Source organism: Saccostrea echinata, unplaced genomic scaffold (assembly GCF_033153115.1).
Source record: "Saccostrea echinata isolate AGI-Se365-2 ecotype Australia unplaced genomic scaffold, CSIRO_AGI_Sech_v1 ptg000030l, whole genome shotgun sequence".
Taxonomy (NCBI): domain Eukaryota; kingdom Metazoa; phylum Mollusca; class Bivalvia; order Ostreida; family Ostreidae; genus Saccostrea; species Saccostrea echinata.
The window spans coordinates 29,076,466-29,102,206 of NW_026889779.1; the positions used below are offsets into that span (position 1 = coordinate 29,076,466).

Genomic DNA, 25,741 nt, shown 5'->3' on the forward strand with positions numbered 1-25,741 from the left:
CAAACAATTTACTTCCCCTGGTTGAGAAAAGAAGAACTTAATTAAGACTGCAATAATGATTTTAAATACATGTATTCCATGAATTATTTTCCCCAAATGTAATAAGCAATTGGGGAAATTGTTTATGGAATACATGTATTTTATTCATGTATTACTTTTAATGTCTACAGTATATGAAGATTTTTGGCATATTTTTGTTTATTGTCATAGCATCAAAATATTTTTTTAAATATCTGTTAAAATCTTTCCTTTTGCAGAAAATGATAAAATACCATTATATCTACATATTTCAATTGAAGAGGAAGCTTAAAATCCTTTTACGTATTCACTGGCGAATTTAGAAAAGGGTAAATGCCCCCCCCCCTTTTATGACAAAAAAATACACATAAGATTAATAAATCCATTTTTTCTTTGGTGTGGGATATTGCATTGATTATACCTAAAATACAGCTAAAATCGCTTTAGGAATATGAGAACTAATTGATAAGTGTTTTATTAAAGTAAATAAGTACAAAGGTTCATTCCGTTCATTCATAGCAATATATCAACCAATCAGCAATCGGGTTAAATATGTAAACAAAGATGTCGTTAAAATGTGTATTTGTACGTCTTTCATGTTTCGTGAAATTCTAAACATTCCACAATCTGCAGATTCAAAATGAATACAGCATAGGAAAATCAATTTGTAAGTATATGTATTTCATTTGATTGTTCATATTTTTGGTCATCTGGTTAAAAATTATGTGGTCTTTAAGTTTAAGTAAAGAAGGCATCAATGAATCATATATAATCACGAGACGGCTGTTAAGAAAAAAAAAATATTACGAGACTCGGAGGAATGATTTCCAGATTTCCCTTTAATTACTTAATTTTTTAACCAATTCATTTCTTTCTTTCTTTTGTTGTTCAAAATAAATAATGCCATGTTTAGTAGTATAAATGTATGTCACATTACCCATGCATCCAACCGTAGCTTGGGTCAAAGGTTTCAGACAGAAAACATAAACAAAGTGGAATTTACTATACATGTTTCGTTAGATTTTGACTAAATTACAATGTACATAGAGAAATTAAATAACGAGCTGGGGAGTACAAACATGTGAGTATATATTTGACCCTTTAAATATTGTTAAGATCTTTTTCTTATTTTATAAAACTATGTTTTTAATCAGCCTTCACTCATGACGAAATGGCAGTAAGCCAAGTTTACGTTCTTATACTGTATGAATGAAAATAAGAGTGATCGATCTTTATTTTAACCACAAACAATACAAATCTCCCCTCACCCTGCGTTCTATGGGCCTGAACATCGGAAGTAAATTACTAAGTAAATTCCCACTTTTTCCCCACACTATTTTGAAATGTCAATATGCACCCTTAAAAAATTCGGCCTATTATTTTTTCTTATATAATCATTGTAATAAAATATAAAGATATGCTCTTGTAAGCTAAATAATTTTAAAAAAAAGAATCCCTGGTCTCAGAAGTATTTAAAAATATGACACCCATACCACTCAAGTTAGAATTCATGTCCTTAATTACGACTTATACAAATAAAGTATATATACTTTATAGAAATTTATAAAATTGCAAAGTGCTTTTCTTAGGATATATTTATCATACAAAACAAGTTAACTATCAAACAACTTCTTGTTTCTTAGTAGTAACAATGAGGATTTTCTGTCTTATGTCGGCATACCAAAATCAACCAAAACCGGGCCATAAAGGTAGAAAATTTATTTGATTTTAACTCATAATCGTACAATTTACTATCAAATATTAAACATGACAGAAAAAATAGGCTAAAATTGTCTTAAAGTCAAACCTCCAAGGACCTTAATTTCCTTTCCACATTTACCTCATCAGTATCTGGAGAAAAACACTGGAAAAAAAGTCTGCATGTACAGTAGTGATATCCATGACGGATGGACATGGGTCATAATTATTACTAATAGCAATGTATCTTGACCATTTGGTAAACTGGACATAAAAAGATCATAATAGTTATCATGTATTCTCAGGACTTTCGAACGATGAACAAAACGAAGTTGACCACACTGTATTTGCTTTACTTGATTGCGGGACAACTTTTTGCCAAAAAAGCGCCATGTCAGAGAGATAAATGGATGTATTCCACACTTACGGACAGATGCGTGCGATGCAAGTGTCAAAGAGGCTACGAGAAAGCGATTAACGAGGTAAGTTTGTTGCCAGGTATAGGTTAAAAAGAGAACCTGTGAGCATTAGAAAACAATAGGTTCTAAATTTTATTTTGATTCAATGTCATAAAATATTTTGCAGTCATAGAAAGCTAAAAATACAAGTCTTCTGTTGCTCATTTACAAAAGTCAGTCATGGTCTAGACATCATTTTTACATTCCCCGTATAGAAGTCATCAGGAGGCTTTCTTTTTCATAACCAGCTTTTTCTTAAGTATGAGTTCCTAGTGGGTTTTTTCTTAGCAAATGTTATGGACCTGTCACCAGGAACCCCAAAATTCGTATACTTTTGACCTTGGATTTGTTCTAATGACTCCGTCAAGTGTTGTGTCAGATCCTTTGACTATCCTTTTATTTAAGTTTCTTTATTTACAGTAGGTTGGACCGGAAGTAATATTCGCTATAGCAATTCTTGGGCACTAAGCAATTTTTGAACAATCTCTGTCTTTGTGCTATTTGTGAGCTGCTTTGCAAATATATGAACCAACCAGAAATTTTGAACTTCTTTTCCATGTGCCCTATCTTAAATGATCTTAATTCAAGGGGAAAATGTAATCATATCTTCTTTTCTTTATTTACCCCAGTCTAAATATACATGTACCCTTAAAAATTATTAATATGTTTAAAGTTGCAAAAAAGAAAGAAAGAAATTAACAAACCATTTATTAATTAATATGGAGGGATAAAAAAAATCAAAAATTGTATATGAAATATATGTTCTATTTATATTTGCAGGAAATCCCCTATGACAAGGTTCTTGGTGCTTTGAAGTGTCCAAACTGTACTCGTTGTGATTCTGGTTACTACAGTAACAGACAGACAAACTTCCAATGTGTTGAGTGTTCTACGCCATGTAATGTATTAAACAGACTTTCAATAAGACCGTGTACCGGCCGGGCCAATGTTAAATGCGGAGAATGCATTACTGGGTACGTTGAAAGTATATACCTCAAACAATGAATTTAGACAATCAGCTATAAAACAGAAAGTTTACTTGGACAATTTGGTTTTCAGATACTATGAATGGTTAAAGGGAGCTGTTTCCTGTACATCATGCAAAGATAACTGGAGTTTGCGTGAATGTGGGACATCCCCAGCAATATCAACCGAATTTTCTCCAATGGAATCTACATATGGGCTACTGGAAATAAAAAATGACAACACGGAAACCTATTCGATTCCATATGATCTGAAATCGGGTAAGTCTCAAATACATGGCGTGTTTCATTCTGTTTCTTTCATTGGTTTACACTGATAGTAATAAACCACACGCTCCTTTTTAGGCTGAAAATCTAGTCTTGTGTTAGTCTGTCATTTTTTTCTTACTTTTCAGCAAGTTCCCGAGAAATAACTTTGGTTATTTTATGCGTGGTCTTGGTAGTCCTTGCGATCCTAGTACTCTCTGTTTTGTACTGTGTCTACAAAGCCTGCAGTGACTCAAGGAGGAATCGTAACGGCTATACTTTTGGCTCATCTTCTTCTCAAACTACTGGATCTTCGGGTTCCTTATTAAAAGGAGATGTGCCAAATTCAGGTAAAACATTAAGATAAAACTAGCTGTATCGAAACTTGTTTTCGGAGTATATGTATATATTAGTTTTCAGTTCAGCTCAGCAAGTAAATATATTTTCAGATCTTGAAATGGACACACAGCCATTGGAAGGTAAGCCGTGCGCTTTCAATAAATCTCGCAGATATTTCATTAATAACAATATTATACGTCTTATAGTTTCTACCTTTGTTTTTTCCTTTTAAGGTAATGTTCCCGGAAACAAAGAAAGAACGCTTGATTACGATGAAGACGAGGTAAACAAGCTGAAAACCATAGTTGTCCAGAGAGATGGTAGTCTACTTCGAACAATCGCAACAAAAATTGACAGAGATCCAGCTCGTGTTTTTATGGATCTAGAAATAGGAGATCACGTGGTATTTCAAGCGAAAAAGAATAATGAACTTCAAAAGCTTCCCATTGCAGAGTGCTATTTAACAATTCTCAAAAAGTGGGTGGAGAAAAACGATAAAAAGGCAACAAAAGCGATACTTTATATAGCTTTTTGGAACGCTGAAATGTACTCAGTTTGTCAGCTGATTTCTTGTGATGACAAATTATGATAAACAGAATTTTGCATTGTTTACACTTGGACGGATTCTTTTCAACATAGCTCAACTATTTATTGAATTGATCTTTTCGCTTTAGATTAGGATAAGCCTAGTTAACGCGCTAATCAAGTACATGTTCTTTCACTTGGATACTGTTATGCTCAAAATGTATTCTAGTTATAGTTAAACATGTATACCAGTTATAGTTAAACATGTATAAAAGTTATAGTTGAACATGTATACCACTTATGTTGTTTTCTGTTCACTATCAGAGAATGGGATTTTTTTTTTTAAATTTATTTTATAGATCAATAATATGACCTGTTACCTTAGTAAAAAGAAAGAATGTCTATTGTTGATTAAGACAAAGATACATTGTTTTGAACAGTAGATTCCGAACTGTATTTCAGTCGCTTGCTTAAGAAATGTGTGTCAGTTTCGGAGATTTTAATGGGTTATGTTTAAGATAAAATTATCATACGGGTTCTGAATTAACGTTTTGATTTTTACACGTATTGTTCATAACGTAGTGCAATTATTTGGAATTTATGTATATACTGAGTAATGGTCATTTGATTTTATCACAGATAAAATATCTTTAAGGCTAAATTTTACAATAGATATGGAATATATACAGAACTGCTGGTTCTGCCTTGTGTATGTTTTTTGTTTGTTTGTGCATGTTTAACAACTATTTTTGATACAATGCTGTAGGGGTTGCAGGTCGATCCAAGTGACTAGGTTGATTAGGTAGCATATTCTTTTTTCCCATAACTTATGTAGATAGGAGTTTTATGTCAAACTATTTGGCCACATTTAATGGAGAACAATTTGATTTATTTTCCTCTTCCAAAATCACAATGATTAACAGCCCTTGAATCTTGGCACATGTATATTATTTCAAGTGTGTACTTTTCCATTGATTTGAGAAGTATTCCGAACAAAGTTCAATGATATTAAAATTTTCCAGAAACCAGCCATGACTATATGCAGCTAATTGTTTTCCAAAGCAGTAAATTGTTCAGGTCCTTTTGGATTTAATCCTATCCTGGGATTTGTAATAGGGCATTGTTATGTATATGCAATGTTAATATTTACTTCGTCCAGATCTCCACTGCTTTCATATTATGCATAATGATTTCAAATGATATTGATCATTCTATGATCTCCTTGACTTTTTTTCATTATTTCTTTCAATGACTTTATTGTACATTCACTGATATTGAGAGGGAGAGAGAGAGAGAGAGAAATTACGTACTATGAACATAGGTATCATGCATGAAGTATGTTAAACAGTTCTGAATGCATTAATTGACATATCAAACTTGAGATTATATTTACTTACATGTATATAAGTCATAGTCAGTTGTTTCCACAATTTAAAGAGTGTAAGTAAGAGAGCTTACTTAACTTCGTTATTAAGTAAAGTAGCTCTCTAAAACCCCAGTCACATTTCCAAAAACGACCAACGGCCTACGGTTTTTGAGGCAAAAATAGAATTCTTCGGGCGACAGTCGGTTGTTCATCGGCCATTGTCTTGCCCGATTTTGACCTCTTTTTTTTTTTTCGTCGGTCGGCCAATTTTATGTCTATCGGGCAATGTTATAATTTTTTCTGCGTCGGTGCCCGATTCCTTCAATTGAAGCAGTCGTTGAATAGTCTGTCGACCAACCTTCGAACATCGTCCGACCATCGGCAGACAGTTCGTTAAGTCGGTCGATCGACATTTAGGAATTGGGTTTTCGTAAATGTCGGCCGACGGTCAAAATCAAACTGCGGCTCAGCGAAAGATGATCGGGCGACTGTTGGCGGACTTTGAGTTATTTAATTTTTGAAAGTTATCGGTGTTCTTAGGAAATAATGTGACTGCTCCGTTATTAAGTAAAGTAGCTCTCTAAACTTCCTACGGTTATTAAGTAAGGTGGCTGTCTAAAATTCGTTACAGTTATTAAGTAAGGTGGCTGTCTAAACTTCGTTACAGTTATTTAGGTACTCTCGAAACTTTGTACAGTTATTAAGCAAGATGGCTGTCTAAACTTCGTTACAGTTATTAAGTGAGGTGGCTGTCTAAACTTCGATCGTTACAGTTATTAAGGTAGCTCTCTTAACTTCACTGCAGTTAGTAAGGTAGCACTATAAATTTTCTTAGTTATAAACAATTAAAATAATGTTACTGATACAAAGCAGAAGTCGGGAGCTACATTAAATGCCATAGTCCAAAACTTCATTCGTTATAGAATTCTACTCAATATTAGACATTTACATGTACTTTAATTTTTTCAACTGAGAGTTAGTTAACGTATTCGAAACCAAGGCTCTCCCCTGAGAAGGTTGTTGACCTACTTAGATCATTACCTAGAGCCACCAATGTCCATATATGTGTATGTATATAGATATATGTTGTTTTGTATTGCGAATAGTTTTTTCTCATGGAAAAAAAAAATACTTTGTTATTAATAAAACAATTCACCTGACATTTTTATACTTTTGATTTGAACAGAAAAAATCCTTAAACGGAAAGGAATGGACAATTTCTCATTTGACCTAGTCAGATATGAAACAGTATATCTAGTGTGTTGTAAATTTAAATTTGCTAGGAAGGGGGTACTCTTACAAGTAAGATCCTCGGGTAACGTCCCTACGATCCTTATATACGCTACGGGAAGTCAAAAGTATCTCCCCGTGAACCTCTAGCATGCTGGAGTAAGTAGAGGGAAACCCCTTCCAGGAACGTCATCCACACCTTCAGTTGTCCACTCTGATTGCATACTGTGATGACACAGTACTGAGAACACGAACATTATCATAAAAAAAAATTAAATGGGAAAGTTCCAGTTGATTTGGTTTTTAGCTCTAATGGTCAGAGACCAGAAGAGCTCATGTGATAGTAAGGTGTCCGTCCGTCTGTCTGTCTGTTTGTCCGTCCATAAACAATTTTTCAAAACGCTACTCCTCCTACAGTTTTGGTCTGATTTCAATATAACTTGGCACACAAGTAGACTACACTAAGATACATAATTCTGTTTATCGGTTTTTGATTTCAATGAATGGTGTTGCCATGGTTACTAAAAATAGAAATTTCTGTGAAAAACTTTCAAAATTCTACTCCTCTTGCAGCTTTGAACCGATTTCAGTCTGACCTGGCACACAAGTAGACTACACTAAGATACATAATTCTGTGTATCGGGTTTTAATTTCTATCAACGGTGTTGCCATGGTTACTAAAAATAGAGATTTCTTGGAAATACTTTCAAAACGCTACTCCTCCTACAGTTTTGATCTCATTATATAATTTGGCACTCAAGAAGACTACATTAAGATACGTAATTCTTTATATCTGTTTTTGATTTCTATGAACGCTGTTGCCATGGTTACTAAAAATAGAAATTTCTGTGAAATACTTTCAAAATGCTATTCCTCCTACAGTTTTGGTCTGATTTTAGTATAACTTGGCACACAAGTAATCAACACTAAGTTACATAATTCTCTTTATCAGTTTTGGATTTCGATGAACAGTGTTACCATGGTTACTAAAAATAGAAATTTCTTGAAATACTTTCAAAAAGCTACTCCTCCTACACTTTTTGTCTGATTTCAGTATAACTTGGCATACAAGTAGACTACACTGAGATACATAATTGTCAATATTGCTTTCTGATTTTGTTGAGTGATGTTGCCATGGTTACTTAAATCGAAATTTCTGTAAAATTATTTTAAAAGGCTACTCCTCCTACAGTTTTAGTCTGATTGCAATAAATCTTGCAAAAATATAGACTAAACCAAAGATCATTATTCTATTTTGCTGTTGCAGAGTTTCAAGTCCAAGTGCTATTTTTATCTTCCTTTATAAGTACAACCAGTAGAGCTACAGTCTCCTCAGAGACTTCTGGTTTTGTTTTTGTTTTGTTTTGTGGTTTGTTTGTTTGTTTGTTTGTTTTTTTTTTTTTTGGGGGGGGGGGGTATCAAACAACAATTCAGAGTACAAAGTAATAGCTAAACATATACATTGTATACAGTATATTATAAGGTATAACAAAATAAGAGTGAGTATTATAAAAGTATAATGGACGTGTTATATCAGGTAATTGTAATTATAAAACACTTAAAAATTACAAATGATTCATTCTTCTAGTGGAGGCTTGATATAAGTATTTTCCAAATTACAAAGTTCCTTAACATTTTGTAAGCTAAGAAGTTGAATTATTTTCCATACACTGGATTTCTTGTAATAATACTTTTTCAAATGCTCCAATCTACATGTAGGGTCATGATAGAAAGACTTTTGCGAGAAGCACTGACTTTTACACTCGACGGCTTTCTTTGACATTTAAACATGTATTATGTACGGAGGTACAGAATTGATATTAGATTAGAAATCCTTGCTTGTGGTCATAGGTATGGTGTTAGGGTCACTTACATGATTTACTGGTATGCAATCAACAGAAGAGATGATGGGAGGTAGAATAACATATCTTAAAATACCTTATTTGTAAGGGGCAGTATTTCCTTTCAATGTCATTTTATGAAGGAATCAAATAAGGAAGGAAAAAAACATTCCGGAAGGAAAACCTGGCAGGAGTTGGTCAAGGAAGGAAGGGAGGGGGTTTAGTATAGGGTGTTTCACGTTCAACTCCCTAGACAACGTAATATGTGCGTTGAAATGCCCAATTATTATCTTTGAATTAACTGTTAAGCTAAATATTTACATCGAAAAAGAGCTGCCGTATATTGTCCAAGTGCAAAAGTAAGTCGTCGATTGTAAAAGTCAGCGCTTCTAGCAAAAGTCCTTTATAAGTCCATATCAAGTCAAGACTTCTCATGTTAAGATTGCCTGTTCCTCAATATGTTCTAAGGAAATGGCGAATATGCCAGGGACCTATATACTAACAATTCCACCCTCAGAATTTTATGGGTTCAAAGTAGAAAAAGTGCATTTATTTTCACTTAATATAGTTTAAATTAATTTATAATCGCAAAAAAAGAGATAATAATAGATTGCCATATTTAAGTCAGTGCACGTGTATTGCAGTCAATTTATTTATTTCACGCACTTCGTAATAGATAACCTTGCTGGCAATGTTTGTAAACAGAACATATTTTATGTATGTTTCTGGGTCATTCGGTCTAGTGATTTCAGAATCCCCCTTATTTATAAATAAAAAGTAATATGAGAACTGTTTATATATACACACACAAAGGCGTTATTGTCGAAATCCATCCCTCTGTATCAGTAATTACCGCCAGTTTTACTGTTTTAGTTATCCATCCCTTTGTATCAGTAATTACCGCCAGTTTTACTGTTTTAGTTATCCATCCCTCTGTATGAGTAATTATCACCAGTTTTACTGTTTTAGTTATCCATCCCTTTGTATCAGTAATTACCGCCAGTTTTACTTATCCATCCCTTTGTATCAGTAATTACCGCCAGTTTTACTGTTTAGTTATCCATCCCTCTGTATCAGTAATTATCTACAGGTTTTCTGTTTTAGTTATCAATCCCTTTGCATCAGTAATTACCGCCAGTTTTACTTATCCATCCCTTTGTATCAGTAATTACCGCCAGTTTTACTTATCCATCCCTTTGTATCAGTAATTACCGCCAGTTTTACTTATCCATCCCTTTGTATCAGTAATTACCGCCAGTTTTACTTATCCATCCCTTTGTGTCAGTAATTACCGCCAGGTTCTCTGTTTTAGTTATCCATCTTTGTTTAGATTTTGCTTCTACCAAGGTGAACAGTTCTATAATTTATATGGTGGGTTGATAATTTCGGGAACATTTTCTATCAGCAGCTGTTTGAATGTTGTTTTGTCAGTTCATCTGTTTCTCAGAAGTGTCTGTATTGTAAGTCAATGGGAGCATTCTTCTCAGTTGTGGGGTGTGATCCTTCATCAACAGTAAAATTACTAGTTGTACCACTATAACTACCTCCCTCGACTCACTGTATGGATATACTTTTTATGTCCTTGGAGTTTGATCCGTTTCACAAAAGCTTCATTCAGAGAAGCTCAACTGGACACGTATCAAACATTTCTATAAAATTTTGAATACCCTTGCTTTATAACTTGAAATATTTTTCTTCAAATCCAATATTGCTTATATTCAAAAGCATGCTCGAACCTCTGAATATAGAGGCTTTACTACATATGATTTTGTCATGGCAGGCTCTTCGTACAACAACACATTTTCTGGTAGAAACGGCATAGATTACAAATGAGAAGACAATAATTAAGCGGCAGTGCTTAAAATTAAATGTTCAGCCTTTGAAATAAGTGCAGTTTTTCTGACCCAGTGCTAAAAATAAACTTAAATATTTGTAAACATAACCTAGATTTAAGGTCCATTGAAAATGGATTTCCCAAACACGGGAAAGCTACGTGATCAATACCATAACAGGAGGGCGTGGTAGAAAGGACTGGTAAAACGTAGTAGTGCGACAGCCTCTGACAGGCTGTACAACATAGTCTTCATTGTAATAACTTATTGCTCGACTTTGAAATCCGACCCACTTTATGAGCATAGGGTTTATGAGATTGAGGTATTTGCGGGCTTTGATCGAAGTTGTTTTGGTGAGTGAAATCTGACTTAATGCATAAAGTTTACCCAATCAGAAAATTACAAAGAATATTGTTAATGTGTAACGTAATTATTTAATTTGAAGATTAAAGCGCAATCTGGCGGGAAAAGTTGCCTTACTGTTTCTGTTGGCAAGCGGGAATCAGTTTAAGTCAATATCGGCCAGAGCAAGGTCATGTATACCGGAAGTGGAAGCTTTCATTAATGGAAGTTGTATTCCTTGTGCTTGTCCAAACGGTTTTGTGAGGCAAAATAAACAGGTTGGTATCTTAACGTATTTAGACTGTACCTTTGTCAAGGATGCATATTTTAACTTTCTTATAATTTATTAAATAAACGGTTTTTACTGAATACAGTGCGATTGTCATGATATTTTATGATATGGCAATTTACTATAGTATTCAGTGTAAGGACAAGAAGATTTAGGACATCCTTGTTAATCTTGAACTTGATTTACACATATTTTGACATGCAATCCTAACAAACATCTTGTATTTCAGAAGTTTTGCCTATTTCCGTCACCCAGTGTGAACTTGTGAGAAAAAGCATCATTATTATAAGTAACTCCATTATATTGTAGTTCACTGTAGTATGTGTTAAAGGACTGATTATAACTGTCATTTGAACTCACATAATATGCTCAAATTTTTAGCATGTTATACATTTATTATTCATGTTTTACATACTATTGAAATAATCATCAGTATTGCTTCAAATCAATTATTTTAATGTTTACTGTGAATGTTTACATATACTTAATTCTTGTTTTTAAATTTGCGTTGATAAGGTACATGTATTATGTTTTACCGAGTTACTGATGTTTCGCCCTCTTTCAGTTAAACCCTAGAGGCGAGGTTCCTGCAGAATGTCCAGAGTGCGTCCGCTGTCCGAAGGGAACGTTCAGCGAGCCCTGGACGGAGAATACCTGTATCAGGTGTTCAACACCGTGTGGCGAAATGAACAGAAACACGTTACTCACCTGCAATGGCGCATCCGACAGAAGATGTGGATCATGTCTGAAAGGGTAATCAAGCCATGACAATGCTAGATTCTATTCTCTGAGACAGGAAAGTTTCTTCAATTTTACGGAGATCATGTTTTGATCCTCAGATTTTACATGGCTTTCCACCATGACGAAGAGTGTGTTAGCTGTAGAAATGATCGTCTCAACAGACCAGAATGTGTGACATATCGACAAGTAGTCCTCTCCACCACACACTCAACAAGCAAGATGCCCATAGACAGAGAGCAAACGATAACCATCAGCGGTTTAGAAGCACAAAGAGAAGGTTTCTTTTAATTAAGGCTGAATGTAGTATGACAGTCAATAATGATTCAACTTTATTGAGGACAAATAGAATCTAAATATATTTTCTGATTGTAGGAAAATCCGAAATTCTTACCAGTGTCGTGTTGGTCCTGATGGCAGTTGCAATTATCTGTGCCATTGTGTTGATTTTTGTAAAAAGCAAGAAAGGTGATCATGATTCCACGAGAACAGACAAGACCCAAGACAACCCTTGGGGGAGTACCTCAACAAGACTTGGTAAATGTTTGTTCTAAATGCTATAGTTTAAAAGGTTTAGTGTTTAATTAAATGAAATGTGAAAGGTATTATTATCAGTACAGAAAGATTCGTGAATCCTTCACACTTCTTTTTTATTTTACTCCCACTGGTAACCACTATCGTGTTTGTCTTGCAGACGAGACTGATTTGGAAGCTGACTGTATACTTTTACGGGGTAAAAGTTGCATTTCTTTTCCTTTATACTGATACTTTATTCCTGTATACTGATTATCCAGATTTATATTTTATTCAGTGTTAGTGCTTTGCTGCTGTCCGTTTCTTGTGACATGATGCTTTCTTTTGTAGAAAATCTGGACGAAAACGACAGAGTCGAGCTAAACGCAGCATTTGATGTTGCTATCACTCGCGATGACCCCTTGCTTCTGCGCGTTGCCAAGCACATTGATAACGAACCAGAGGAAATCTTCGAGGATCTAGGAATTCCTAAAAACATCTTTTTCCAAACTGAGAAAAACATCTGCATCCAGGTGGGGTCTCAGATTGCTGACGTGTACTACGGTGTGTTACAGAAGTGGGTGGAGAGAAGTGGCAGAGCAGCAACAAAGCGAGTACTGTTCAGAGCTTTCGAAAAGTTCGGTATGGCCTCTGTCTGTCAAGTCTTGATTGATGACACTAAAACTTTCTGAAGATATAAGAATTATTTAACCCATAAACAGTATGCTAATCTTCATTGTTGTATAATGTTACTATTTCATTCAAAATAAAATATATGAATAGTGCATGTGATAGAGTTTCATGAGTATTAAAGCATTTTTATGCTGTGGTTAAATGCACGTGTCTGCACATAGATTATGTATTTTTGCATTTATTTCTTTAATAAAATAAAGAACGATTTTGATTGTGTTTTTTTTATGTTTCCGTTAAGATTTTTTGTCCTGTATCCCTTATGTATATCTAAGTATATTTACAACTGCTTATGAATGATGACTGAAATATTCTCAAATTAAGTTTTAATTTGAACACAAGGCATATTTATCCCCTTCAAAAATAAATAATTAGTATTTCATTAAGGAGAATGCATTACTAATTATCTGAAATATCAGGATTCCAGCTTGGAATCTTCTAACACAGTAACGTCGGTTAAAGTCCAACGCGTGATACAAAACTGATCAATGAATGTTTTTTAAATCTATTTACAGAGCTTCAGTCGTCGTTTTCTTATGATAAAATCCAAAACCTTTTTCCGTTATCGAGATCTACTGTGTTACTCCAAATTCAGTTCTTGTAAACAAAAATTGGAATTGTCTCTGTTCAGGCACGAGAGCCTACGTTACAAATTAATAGAGTTACTTAAGTTATCAAATCGCCGGTCAGAAAAATTGTGTAGATACATGTATAAGATCATTGGCCTTGTCATGATCTGCTCTTTTTAGAAGCGTTTTTTTTTTTATTTCTAAATTTTTAAATTATTTGTGCATCAATAATTTTAGAGAGTGTTACTTTTATCTATTTGTTATGGTGTTCTGCAGGTTTCATGCATTTCACTCGACCCAGTAAATCAACATTAAGTCATTTTCTGTCTAAATATATTATTGGTATTATTATATTATAATAATAATATTATATTATTATATTATAATATTTTAATATAATAATATTATTATTATATTAATATTATAATAATAATATTGAATTATTACTCTTGGTTGTTTCAAAAGAATCTAATGCATTGGTAATGAAATTCAAACAAACAGAAGCACGGAAAGGGGGGATGTCTTTTACCGTGATCATCCAAAAATATTTCTACATTTAGATGATGCGATAATACTCTGAAAATAATTTTTGGGAAATTGGATCAAACAATTAACATTCATATGCACGTGTTTAAATATACACGATACAAGTAAATACTATCTTTTCTACCAACAGTTTACTAATGACTTAATTCGATCCTTTCACTTCTATAAGAGTATATGACATTTCATATTATGCATGAAGGTTGTTCACAAAAAAACTTGCCAGTTACCAGACCCTCGAAATCAAAAATGATGTCCATTTTTGTGTAGTATACTTAATTTCTATAATTAAGCAATTAAGTTGACGACTTGACGCACTGACATAAACCTTGAATAAATAATTTTTCACACATAATCAACCTTTATTAGATATGCGTGATGAAATTGTGTTTTTCGCTCCCCGTTAAGCTAATAAATCAGCTTTTCTGCTGCAAGGAAAATTTTGGGAATGATCACCGTAACAATGTTAAAATTATTTATTTTGGGGGGAGAGAGGGGGAGGGAGACCTCCATTCCCTAAATTCAGATATGATATATGACATATTGACAATGTAATGAAACAAATTTAAGTCATGAGTTTGGATTTCATCCAAATTGAAAGGTTTTAGAGACATGTCCTGGAGTAGCTGCAGAAAAGTAGCTCTCCGAAAAAAAAAAATACTGACAGACCAACCATACCAATTTTTTTCGACCAGCGAACTACGTACAGACTGGAACAAAGTTTAGTGACAGACAGCAGACAGACAGGCAATTTTAACTATACCAAAATAGTTTTTTCTCCTCGATCTCTATGGGCATCTGATGGGGGAGATATACATGTATATAAGTTTCTCTGGTTTGATCGTTTTTGGACAGTGGGTCTCTCAGTTATCTAGAATTCAAAAGTTCGATTAAATCGTTACCTTTCACGGGTTACAAGTAAGATATTAATGTATTATTCCTAGGAAACTGTGGTGTGAGTGACGGATACTCCGACATGGTCGGACCAAAGATTGCACTGGTATTTCAATGACAAGGTCCCTAAAATATCTCACTTAATATACATATAAATAATTATGATCTAAATTCTAAATGTAATAGACTTTAAAAAATTCTATTTTCGTTTTCGGTTTAATGCTATGCAGCGTGATCATGGCATGATCACTTTTTCATTGGACAAACAACTTTATGCAAATGAAAAGAATGCATTTTCCTCCACTGAAATCGCTTTATGCAGTGTTTGTAAACAAAGATGTGTGAACATTAAATAATAAAATTCTTGTACGTATTTACGGAATTGGCATATTAAAATTCAAAAATATTTGAGAAGGTACTATAAGCCTTTGTGTCTAATCCAATTTTCAATTATTAGAACAAAAAAACATGTATTTGATTCTTTCGGAATTTTCCTCCAAAGTTTTTGTTTCTTTGTTTACAGGAGTCTGAAAATGGAAAGCATAAAAGTGATATTTATTATGGTGATCACACACCAGAATTATTTCAGTGAGAGCGCAAATGTCAAATGTAAACCAGGCCTTGAGCATCTGAACAAAGGAGTCTGTGAGCCTTGTCTTTGTCCCAAAGGACATGGTCTAAATATCTCAATGGTAAGTCAACTTAAAATATATACTAGTAATCAGGGGCGGATCCAGGATTTCCAATTGGGAGTTAACTTATTAAAGAGGTTCATGCAGTGGCAACAGACATTAACATTTTACAAGACTTTCTAAATAACTTTCTAATAGGGTGCCTCACCTAATTCCGCTACTGACAATGAAGTTCTGACATTCATTTCGTTTTGGTTTTGTAACAGGTTTCAGTTGACAAACTGGCGGGAAATGCTTCGTGTTCACCCTGTATACCCTGTACACCTGGCCAATTTTCTAGTCTCCAAACAAAATTTTTGTGCGAGAAATGTTCAATGCCTTGCAATATGCAAAACAGAATCACCATTCAACATTGTGGCAGTGAGAATGATTATGTGTGCGGTGAGTGTATGACTGGGTAAGTATTGCAGTAATTTTAAATATACTAGAACTAAGTATGTGCTTATACTTCAAGGATTGAATAATAGAGAAAGTTTTATGTGCCATCTTGAAATTCTGATTACGTTGAAAATTTGTAACACATCCCAATTATGAAAAGTTATGTAACACTTGCTGCGTGTAAAAACTAATACTAGCTGGTACAAACTACAGGTAAAATTCTCCCTCCACCATCAATTCAGAAGCGAAAGTTAGTAGTTTGTAATTTAATCACTTAAAAAAAAATAAAGAATTCTTTTTTATGACCTCTGGAGCCACAGAGCTCTGCGCATAGTAGGTGAATGGCCTTTCCGAAAAGAGTATAGTGTTCGTGTGTGACATCATTGTGACCACTAGTGAAACATTTTTGACAGTAACTGTTATGTTTGGTAAAGTTCACTGGGATATATAGGATCATAAAAGCTCAAGCCTGCATACTAGTAGCTCATTTGAGTCTCAAACAATATACTCATACATGTATAGATGTTAAAATAAATAAGCAGTTAATTAATACCTACTCTTGTGAATTAGATGTCCATCTACATTTCTACACAGGTACATGAAGGCCACAGACAAGGTTTGTCGGTCTATGGATAGCCACGGAAGAGAAATCCGACGTCAGCTTAAAGATGGTATGGTTTTTATACAGGTTTAGAAAAGCCGGTAGACTTTTCCAGAAGTAGGAACCTATTTCAATGAATGTTTCATGTTATATAAATGAGTCTTAAAGAGTTCTTCAAAATAGTGTAAACTCATTTTAATTTAATCTAATAGTTGCAAAATAGTGATACATGTAAGTAGTTGGTCAATTAGCAGTGAAATCTTTGGCGATGAGTATAATCATAAAAAATTGTATGTTTCAGACGATCACACGGTATACTTTGTTTTGGCGGGAATCACCATACCACTGTGGATGGTCTGTATCTGTTATTGCATATTTAGAAATAAAATTGGGTCTTGGAGGCAAAAACCAAAGACAGATTGCAAACAACCAGACGCGTGCAAGATCAACATGATACATATCAGTAAGTTATCCATCTAATTTTTGTTAGATATTCTAATGGTATTTTTTATTTACCGAAATACCCTTAATCCAGTATTTATTTCTGACCATGTAACAATATTCACTTTACAGTTAACCATAATATTAAGGATGATCCGTTTGATCCAAAAATAGATGAAAAGACTTTAATTGGTAAGTCTCTCTCCCCCCCCCTCTCTCTCTCTCTCTCGCTCTCTCTCTCTGTTATATTGTTATTTTCATAAACTTTTATTAACTGTTTAGAACATCCAGAGCCCTGATGAAGCTGGTACCATGCAGACACTGTTTGACATTAACAAAGATTCAGGTGTAAACATTCCATAATGTATGACATTCCCTAGCGGATATTCGTTTGGAATCTTGCAATAGATCGAGGCCAAGCTTTAATTTATCAACAAAGGATAGAATATTTGACGACTGCATTTTCCGACTTGCTTTAAAGAATAAAAAAAAAACCTAATGATGTCATTTTGAGATATTGCAAACAAACCTTTAGCTGGTTTTTTTGTACATGTCTTTACATTGTTCACAATTGGGTATTTTAGAGAATCTCTCGATTTCTGCTGTTTTGTAAACCCTAACAAAAAAGTACTATAGTTAACTATAGTTTACTAATCAAAGTTTAGTATACTTAACTATGGTAAACTATAGTTAACTATAGTAAATTTTTGTTAGGGAATGAATGGATATATATTTAGGTTAATGTATGTCTAACCGAGTTGTTATGCCGCATTATATCTTCCAGATCCTCCCATGAACTCCTCTTTTCAGAAATCAGGCTACGTATTTATTGCTTTATTATTCCCTATTTTATAATCACTTTTTAATTGTTTCACATTTTGATAGTTATATTTAGACTTTACTGTGCATGATCATGTATTTTTCTAAAGAAATGTTGATCTGTCAAATTTTAAATGATCTTCCCGTCTGATAATGTTTGTTGTCTCCAAAGTTTTATTTCTTACCTATATACTAAATATCCAGCTGGGCTTTGTATCATAAGTATGTGGCAATGCAAAATGAATTGGTTATTATGTATTTTTAATTTTGTAGCATTCTGCACAAATTTGTGTTTTATTTTTTTTATTTCGTATTTTGACGTTTTGTCGAAGATTTAAACTTGTAGTGTAAACGATTGAATCAGACAGACCAACCGTGCCTTTGCAAATTTAAGGAGGTTTTGTACATGTATTTTGTTCATTTCCCTTGAAACTATAAATGCTGCACATTAAAGGTTTAATATGTGTGGAGTTTCAAGACTGGTGACTCTCTTTCCAGACTGAGAGTTGCCGTTCCTTTCATGAACATTGTACATGGAAGGAAAAGCAACTCTCGTCTTGTAAAAGATTAATATGTCATCATCATGCTAATAATAATAATAAAAATATTTTATAAAATTTTATTTTTATACACAAATTTTGTTGATATATTTTCTATATGAATCAGTATGTCTCATTGTACATCTTTTATATTTGGAAATAAACTGAATAATACATTAATCTCTATCTGTCACAGTTTTATTTGTTTCTGTCTATGCACTCCTATCTGTACAGTTTCATAATTTATCGGTTGGACAATGTATATATATTATGCGTATGAGTGGTATATATTTCCGACATAAATCACCGCCATAGAGAATGTTACACAAAGTTGCACAAAGCTAGATCTCATTTTCAAGCTTCATTTTGAGACTTTTAAAATAAAATAATAAATTTAAGAGTTATGCTTCCTGGCTGAGGATAGGATATATCCATTATGCAGAGGAAAAAATATACAAAAGATTTCATTATTGACAAAGATATTTGGATAGTACATGACTGGTGCAAGGAAAAAATAAAACATTACAAAGTACACGTATCAATTTATATAATACAATGCCATTGTGTATTATTTTGCATTATATGTCATTGATATATTATATTGTATATTATCTTGATATTCGATAACATGTTTGCCTTAAACAATAAATATATTACAAGTGAAAATTCATATAACTGTAAACGGGTTCTGTTCAATGAGGAGTGTTAATGAGTCGGCCTTTGCTCGGATCTCAATTTTTAACCTGGTTTTCCATCGAAAAATCCGGTTATTGAAATGATGAAAATGGCGGACTGGCGGTTGCAGGTACATCTTTTGTTTGTATTACCCCTCTCCCAGTCTTCAATTTAAAAAAATTAAGATTTTTGTTATTATTGTTTTGCAGATCCATGAGAGATGTGTATTCTACTTGGATTTTGATTTTTGATAATTAATGAGAAAAATGCCATGCATCTGTTGTTTGCAAAATATTGTTTATTGTCCGGATGACTCTACCTACAGTTTTCAAGTTGAGACGTTTTTTATTTTGCAGCTCAATTTTACATATATCACAGATGTACATGTTACTTGGATTTTGATTTTTGATAATTAGTAAGGAAAATACCAGTTGTTAAACTCTTTTTTACGCAAAATATGTTCATACATTATTATTCTCGGGATGTCACCTCCAACAGTTTACGTACAGAAATAAATAAATAATACGAGAAATAGCAGGACTGTTCACACGGAGGAAAACACAGATTGCTGTCACACTGACTGCTTTTCCCTTTGTTTTTGTTTTTTGTTTTTTCTATTGTAGGAACAATTCATTACTGAACTCTGTCCTTTCCATTGCTTCAGTGTTCATTCGCTGAGGGAACTGTGGTACCTATAGGTCCCATTGACCCTTACCTACAGTACGTAAAGATATTTGAAGCTATCCAGTCAGGCTGAAAGAACAATAATTGCTCTGTATAGCCGGATTGAACATAAACCTGTGAACATTATTGCAGTGCTAAAATGTATGAAAAATTGAAATTTAGTAATTTTGTGTGATAATACGTAATTCAAATCTGTATAGTAGCTGTAGTAGTAGTAGTAGTAGAAGAAGTGGTATGTAGTAGTATAAAAAGTAATAGTACCAGTGGTAGTAGTATGGAATAGTAGTAGTGGTAGTAGTAGTAGAACTATAGTAGTATTAGTAGTAGTGTTGATAGATGTAGTTGAAGTAGTATAGCAGTAGTATTAAATGTAGTAGTGTTGGTAGAAGTAGCAGTAGAACTATAGTAGTATTTGTAGTAGTAGAGATTGTAGAAGTAGTAGCTGTAGTATTAGAAGTAGTAGTAGTAGTAGTATGTTGTATTAGTAGTAGTGGTAGTGGTAGTATGTAGTAGTGGTAGTGGTAGTGGTAGTATGTAGTAGTGGTAGTGGTAGTGGTAGTATGTAGTAGTGGTAGTGGTAGTGGTAGTATGTAGTAGTGGTAGTATGTAGTAGTGGTAGTGGTAGTATGTAGTAGTGAGGAAGTGGTAGTGGTAGTATGTAGTAGTGGTAGTGGTAGTATGTAGTAGTGGTAGTAGTAGTATGTAGTAGTGGTAGTGGTAGTAGTGGTAGTATGTAATAGTAGTGGTAGTGGTAGGAGTGGTAGTATGTAGTAGTAGTAGTGGTAGTGGTAGTATGTAGTAGTAGTAGTAGTAGCAGTAGTAGCAGTATGTAGTAGTAGAGGTAGAACTATAGTAGTATTAGTAATAGTAGTGTTGGAAGAAATAGTAGAAGTAGTAGTATGTAGTAGTATTTAAAGTAGTATAAGTACTAGTAATAATAGTAGAAGAAGAAGTGGTATGTAGTAGTATTAAAAGTAGTAATACTAGTAGTAGTAGGATTATAGTAGTATAAGTAGTAGTAGTGTTGGTAGAAGAAATAGAAGTAGTATAGTAGTAGTATTAGAAGTAGTAGTATTACAAGTAGTAGTGTTTGTAGAAGTAGAATTAAAGTATTATTAGAAGTAGTGATCATATGGTAGAAGTAGTAGTAGTTGTAGTAGTAAGAGAAGTAGTGGTATTTGAAGTAGTATTAGAAGAAATACTAAGTACTACTACTACTAGTAGTAGTAGTAATAGTACATGTAGTAGTAGTTGTTGTTGTACTATGTAGTAGTAGTAGTAGTGTTTAAAGTAGTAGTACTAGTAGTAGTAGAGGTAGAATTATAGTTGTATTAGTAATAATAGTGTTGGTAGAAGTAGTAATAGTAGTAGAAGAAGCATTAGAAGTACTAGTATTAGAAGTAGTAATATTAGTACTAGTAGTAGTAAAACTAAAGTATTATTAGAAGTAGTGATGGTAGAAGTAGTAGTAGTAGTATAATAGAAGTAGTAATAGTATTGATAGATTAATAAGTAGAAATCAATCAGGTTATATAAAAGGACGGTACATTGGTAACAATGCTAGACTTATTCTTGATATATTTGAATACTGTGAAAACACAAATACGGATGGAATTCTTTTATTTGCTGATTTTCAAAAAGCGTTTGACTCAATCGAGTGGAATTTTTTATTCAAAACATTGGAAAAATTCAACTTTGGGGAAAATTTCATCAAATGGATAAAAATTTTATATACAAATCCGCGATTCTCTATAAAAAATAATGGCTGGATTTCGAGAAAATGCAAAATGCAAAGAGGAATACGACAAGGATGTCCTGTTTCAGCTCTATCATTTTTATTTGCAATGGAAGTTTTAAATGAAAACATAAATAGTTCAATGCTAGTTAGAGGTTTTAAGCATGAAAAGATGGAAAACGAAATAAAATGCATACAACATGCAGATGATAGTACTTTTCCCTTAAAAGATAAAAACTCTCTGAAAAATGCCATTAAAATTATAGAAAAATTTGGAAATATATCAGGAACAAAACTTAATTTATCAAAAACGGAATGTATATTACTAGGAGAGCTAAAGAACATGTTTAAAGATAAAGCATTTATAGGAAATGTTAAGATAAATCTAAATTCTGTAAAATGTCTTGGAATTCATATTGGGCATAACAAAACAGAGTGCAATGAAAGAAATTGGCTATGTAAACTGAAAGAGTTTGAAAAAATCTTAGACTCTTGGAGAAATAGAAAATTGACGATTTTCGGAAAATGTCAGATAATCAACTCCCTTATTGTTTCTAAACTCTTGTATATGGCAACTATACTTGAAAATCCAGATCAAGATATTACAAAGAAGGTAAATAAAATCATTTTCTCGTTTCTTTGGGGGAAAAAAGAAAGAATTAAACGTAAAACACTTATCAGAAAAGTATCAGAAGGGGGAATAGGTATAACTGACTTTGAAACCAAAGTCAAAGCTTTAAAAGCATCATGGGTTGCAAAACTTGTTGAGGAAAATAAGGATTCAAATCAATTATTAAGTGCTTGTTTAGGAAGATGTAATTTAGATATCCCATATTTGTTGAAGACAAATATCACTAGAATACAAGATCTCAATATCAAATATCTCCCACAATTTTATAAAGAGGTAATATGTGCATTTAATGAATGTAAACAAAATAATCAAGAAAAATTCCAGTTACAGAATATATGGTTTAACAAAAACATAACGTATAAAGGAAAACCACTTTTCCTTCCAAACTGGATCAAAAGTGGTTATAAATATGTGAATGATCTTTTTAATGAACACGGGTTTAAAACAATAAATGAAATCAAAGAAAATTTAATATATTCACAAAACTACCTTTGTGAGTATGTGATTGTAAAGAGTGCTCTTAAGAAACATATTTCCAAAAATATACCTACAGAATAAAGCCAAAGCTAGTAATTCACAGCTCTGCTTCAACTTTCACGGATATTTTGAACAAATTGAGGGTAAAAAATCTAAGTTCTTCTACAATATCTTGTTACCCAAAACATCAAAAAAACCTTTAATGGAAAGATTTTGGTCTGAGCTATTCTGTATTGACGACTCCCACTTATGGGAAAATATCTACCAGGAAAAAGTCAAAGAAATATTTGATAAGAATGTGTCAGAGTTTAACTTTAAATTGATGCATAACTTACTGTAACAAGTATGTAAGTAAATGGAAAAAAGACTTAGATAAAAACTGCTCGATTTGTAATGCAGAAGAAGACATAAAACACCTTATTTTTGATTGCCGTGTAGTACAACCTATTTGGAGTAAAATATCATTGTTTCTAAATATAGATGTGTCATGGAAAGTTATTGTCATTGGTTTTCCAGCATATTGTAACAAAAGTACCTTTATTTTAAACAATATATTGTCTTTCATTGCCTACAAAATTTATAAATATAAAATGAAATGCAGACTTTTAAATGAGAGTGTTACTAATGAGAGTTTAATGTGTTTCTTAAAAAATGCACTTACTCAGTTTTATTTCATAACAAAACTAGCAAAAAGTATTGCATGCGATTTCAAATCATCAAAGAGTTGTCTGAAAAATTGTGATATTTTTTATTTATCCAAAGGTGGCCTGGCCTTTGGAGTATACAATCGTAGGGGGGAATTGTGGACTCTATGCATTGCGGTTTGGCGCCCCCTACGATTATCTCTTGTGAAATTGCTATAGTTTTTTCTTTTCTTATAAATAACGCTAAATATCTATGAATATTCTTTTTAAAACAATGTACTATTATCTATACATGTAGTTGTGTATTTTTCCTATCGTTTTATCTTATTGAAGTGCACTTTAATACATATTTATTAATTTTGATATGATGTAAAATTCTCAAAATATATGTACACCTAGATATATCATATATCAAATTTTTCTATCTGATCCAGGGAGCTCCTGGCACCCCAGGTGATGATATATTTGTGAGGGCCTCTGAGGAGGCATTACCTCTACCTTTTTGTTAAAGGGTTATTGTAATTAAAAAAAAAAGTAGTAATAGTAGAAGTGCTAGTAGTAGTAGTAGTAGTTGTTGTTGTTGTTATAATTGTAGTAGTAGAAGTAGTAATAGTAGTAGAAGTAGTACTATTAGTAGTAATAGTAATAGTAGTAGTAGTGGTAGTAGTAGAGGTAATAGTAGTAGTAGTAGAAGTAGAATTGTAGTAGTAGTAGTATAGTAGTACTATTGTAGTGGTTGTAGTAGTAGTAATAATAGTAGTAGAATTGGTAGTGCTACTACTACTACTTCTACTATAGAAGTAGTAGTATTATTGCAGTAGTACTAGCTGAACTATGGTAGTAGTAGTAGTAGTAGTAATTCGCAAATAATTTTCCAAAAAGAGTCGTCTGAATGATAAGCGATGGTCCTTACCATTTACAATCTGAAATGGGAACTAGTAAATCCACCTTTCCTGAATTGGAATTGTTAATTTGCAATCGACATAATATCTCGTACGAACGACATAATATAGATCTAGTCCAACATAAGAAGAAATAAAATAATTGCATGTACTAAGTAAATAGATCACCGTACTCATCGGATCAAATACGATACGTTTTTTTAACCATGCATCCCAAAGAATCCTCGGCGTTCCACTTGGAAGAAAATTTCTGGTATATATTTTCAAATTCACAAGATTTCATGACAACCACAAGTGTAATGCAAGAGAAATAACTCTAACATCTACAAGTATTAGCTTTCCTAAAAAGCTTGTCTTACTTGAGCAAATTTGTTTTTACGTGAAGAATCAAGAAATATTAAATACAGTGTAATCAACATGAGTCTGAGTCATGAAATGAATTCTTTTGCTAAGAAACAAGAAAAGTTCAATTCAGTGGCATCAACATAAAATAAAACTTGACATGAATTTATTCTGTATACATTATATTGTAATTTATTTTTTCTTAGATGTAGGAACTGGGGACCCCCCCCCCCCAATAATTTTGCCGATTTCTATATACATAGCTATTTTATGATTGTGTCACCTAAATCATGTAAATATTAACTTCTGATAACTTTTGTATGGTCTATAAGGAATTTTTCCTTGATAGTGTCCACCCTAAACTGCAAATTTCTGAAATTTCTTCCAACGGATCTGTTCATGGATACAAAGATATAACCAGTCTTTTTGAAAGAAAAAGTTGCAACACATAAAAATCTAAACATCAATTCGTGAACAATCTTGATAGTTATGAAATGTCTTGTTTAAAAAAAATAAACGTAGCTAACATCTTTGCATTTAAGCAAAAGAATATTCAACATCTATCCTTCACTTTGATTATTTTTAAACTATGTTATAGTTACATTATAGATATTAATTGGTTATTGGTAAATACACTCACAATTTTTAATTCACGAGGGGCGGAAATCAAACATCTGCAAGTTATGAATATGTGTAAATTTATAAAAATTCTAAAGGTAGACAGACTTAGTATGCATTGAAAATAAACATCCATTAGTTAATCTGATAAAGATAATCGACAAGTGTTGACCTGATCAGCTTCATTCCTGCTGTTTTGGTGGACATGAATGACATGCATTCGAGAATGGCCAAATGTTATGTAACTTGTATAATGTGATAATAATGACATCAGCTCTAATGCTCTGGCTTGTTTGGGTGTTTAGCATGTTTCCTGTATTCCTCATGCTCTCCAATTGATGGTGAGGTAGTATGAAGTTTCCAAGATCAAGTTATCACAAGAATTCTATTGAACGACTTGACCAACAAGTCTTGGCTAAATCTAGTACTGTCTGACACCATGACGTCAG

The 25,741-nt window shown here is 32.9% G+C and overlaps 3 protein-coding genes across 4 annotated transcripts; all 3 read left to right on the forward strand.

The window, feature by feature from the left end:
• The first annotated feature begins 600 nt into the window (after positions 1–600).
• LOC133196674 (uncharacterized) lies at positions 601–6,747 on the forward strand. The gene is made up of 7 exons (XM_061332533.1): positions 601–685; positions 2,022–2,198; positions 2,955–3,148; positions 3,234–3,418; positions 3,553–3,753; positions 3,853–3,882; positions 3,976–6,747. The coding sequence occupies exons 2-7, from the start codon at positions 2,034–2,036 to the stop codon at positions 4,329–4,331; spliced, it is 1,131 nt and encodes a 376-aa protein (XP_061188517.1). The 5' UTR covers positions 601–685; positions 2,022–2,033; the 3' UTR covers positions 4,332–6,747.
• A 3,991-nt stretch (positions 6,748–10,738) lies between these two features.
• LOC133196676 (uncharacterized) lies at positions 10,739–13,329 on the forward strand. Of its 2 annotated transcripts, XM_061332534.1 has the most exons (8): positions 10,739–10,889; positions 10,982–11,156; positions 11,397–11,456; positions 11,733–11,920; positions 12,007–12,185; positions 12,281–12,442; positions 12,600–12,638; positions 12,770–13,329. In XM_061332534.1, exons 4-8 carry the CDS (start codon positions 11,853–11,855, stop codon positions 13,108–13,110), a joined length of 789 nt encoding a protein of 262 aa, XP_061188518.1. In that variant the 5' UTR covers positions 10,739–10,889; positions 10,982–11,156; positions 11,397–11,456; positions 11,733–11,852; the 3' UTR covers positions 13,111–13,329. The 2 variants fall into 2 exon arrangements, with proteins under 2 accessions (XP_061188518.1, XP_061188519.1); XM_061332535.1 differs by lacking the exon at positions 11,397–11,456.
• A 2,275-nt stretch (positions 13,330–15,604) lies between these two features.
• LOC133197661 (uncharacterized) lies at positions 15,605–18,764 on the forward strand. Its single transcript, XM_061333787.1, has 6 exons — positions 15,605–15,806; positions 16,013–16,203; positions 16,779–16,855; positions 17,087–17,248; positions 17,359–17,418; positions 17,509–18,764. Exons 1-6 carry the CDS (start codon positions 15,648–15,650, stop codon positions 17,523–17,525), a joined length of 666 nt encoding a protein of 221 aa, XP_061189771.1. The 5' UTR covers positions 15,605–15,647; the 3' UTR covers positions 17,526–18,764.
• Positions 18,765–25,741: the final 6,977 nt, after the last annotated feature.

Excerpts from the sequence above, each read along its gene's own strand:
- LOC133196676 (XM_061332534.1), top strand. The coding sequence starts at position 11,853 with ATGAACAGAAACACGTTACTCACCTGCAATGGCGCATCCGACAGAAGA. Across the intron at positions 11,921-12,006 it reads TGTGGATCATGTCTGAAAGG|ATTTTACATGGCTTTCCACC; the intron begins GTAATCAAGCCA and ends TTTGATCCTCAG. Across the intron at positions 12,639-12,769 it reads TGACTGTATACTTTTACGGG|AAAATCTGGACGAAAACGAC; the intron begins GTAAAAGTTGCA and ends TTTCTTTTGTAG.
- LOC133196674 (XM_061332533.1), top strand. The coding sequence starts at position 2,034 with ATGAACAAAACGAAGTTGACCACACTGTATTTGCTTTACTTGATTGCG. Across the intron at positions 3,149-3,233 it reads TGCGGAGAATGCATTACTGG|ATACTATGAATGGTTAAAGG; the intron begins GTACGTTGAAAG and ends TTTGGTTTTCAG. Across the intron at positions 3,754-3,852 it reads AGGAGATGTGCCAAATTCAG|ATCTTGAAATGGACACACAG; the intron begins GTAAAACATTAA and ends ATATATTTTCAG.
- LOC133197661 (XM_061333787.1), top strand. The coding sequence starts at position 15,648 with ATGGAAAGCATAAAAGTGATATTTATTATGGTGATCACACACCAGAAT. Across the intron at positions 16,856-17,086 it reads CCGACGTCAGCTTAAAGATG|ACGATCACACGGTATACTTT; the intron begins GTATGGTTTTTA and ends TGTATGTTTCAG. Across the intron at positions 17,249-17,358 it reads GATCAACATGATACATATCA|TTAACCATAATATTAAGGAT; the intron begins GTAAGTTATCCA and ends TTCACTTTACAG.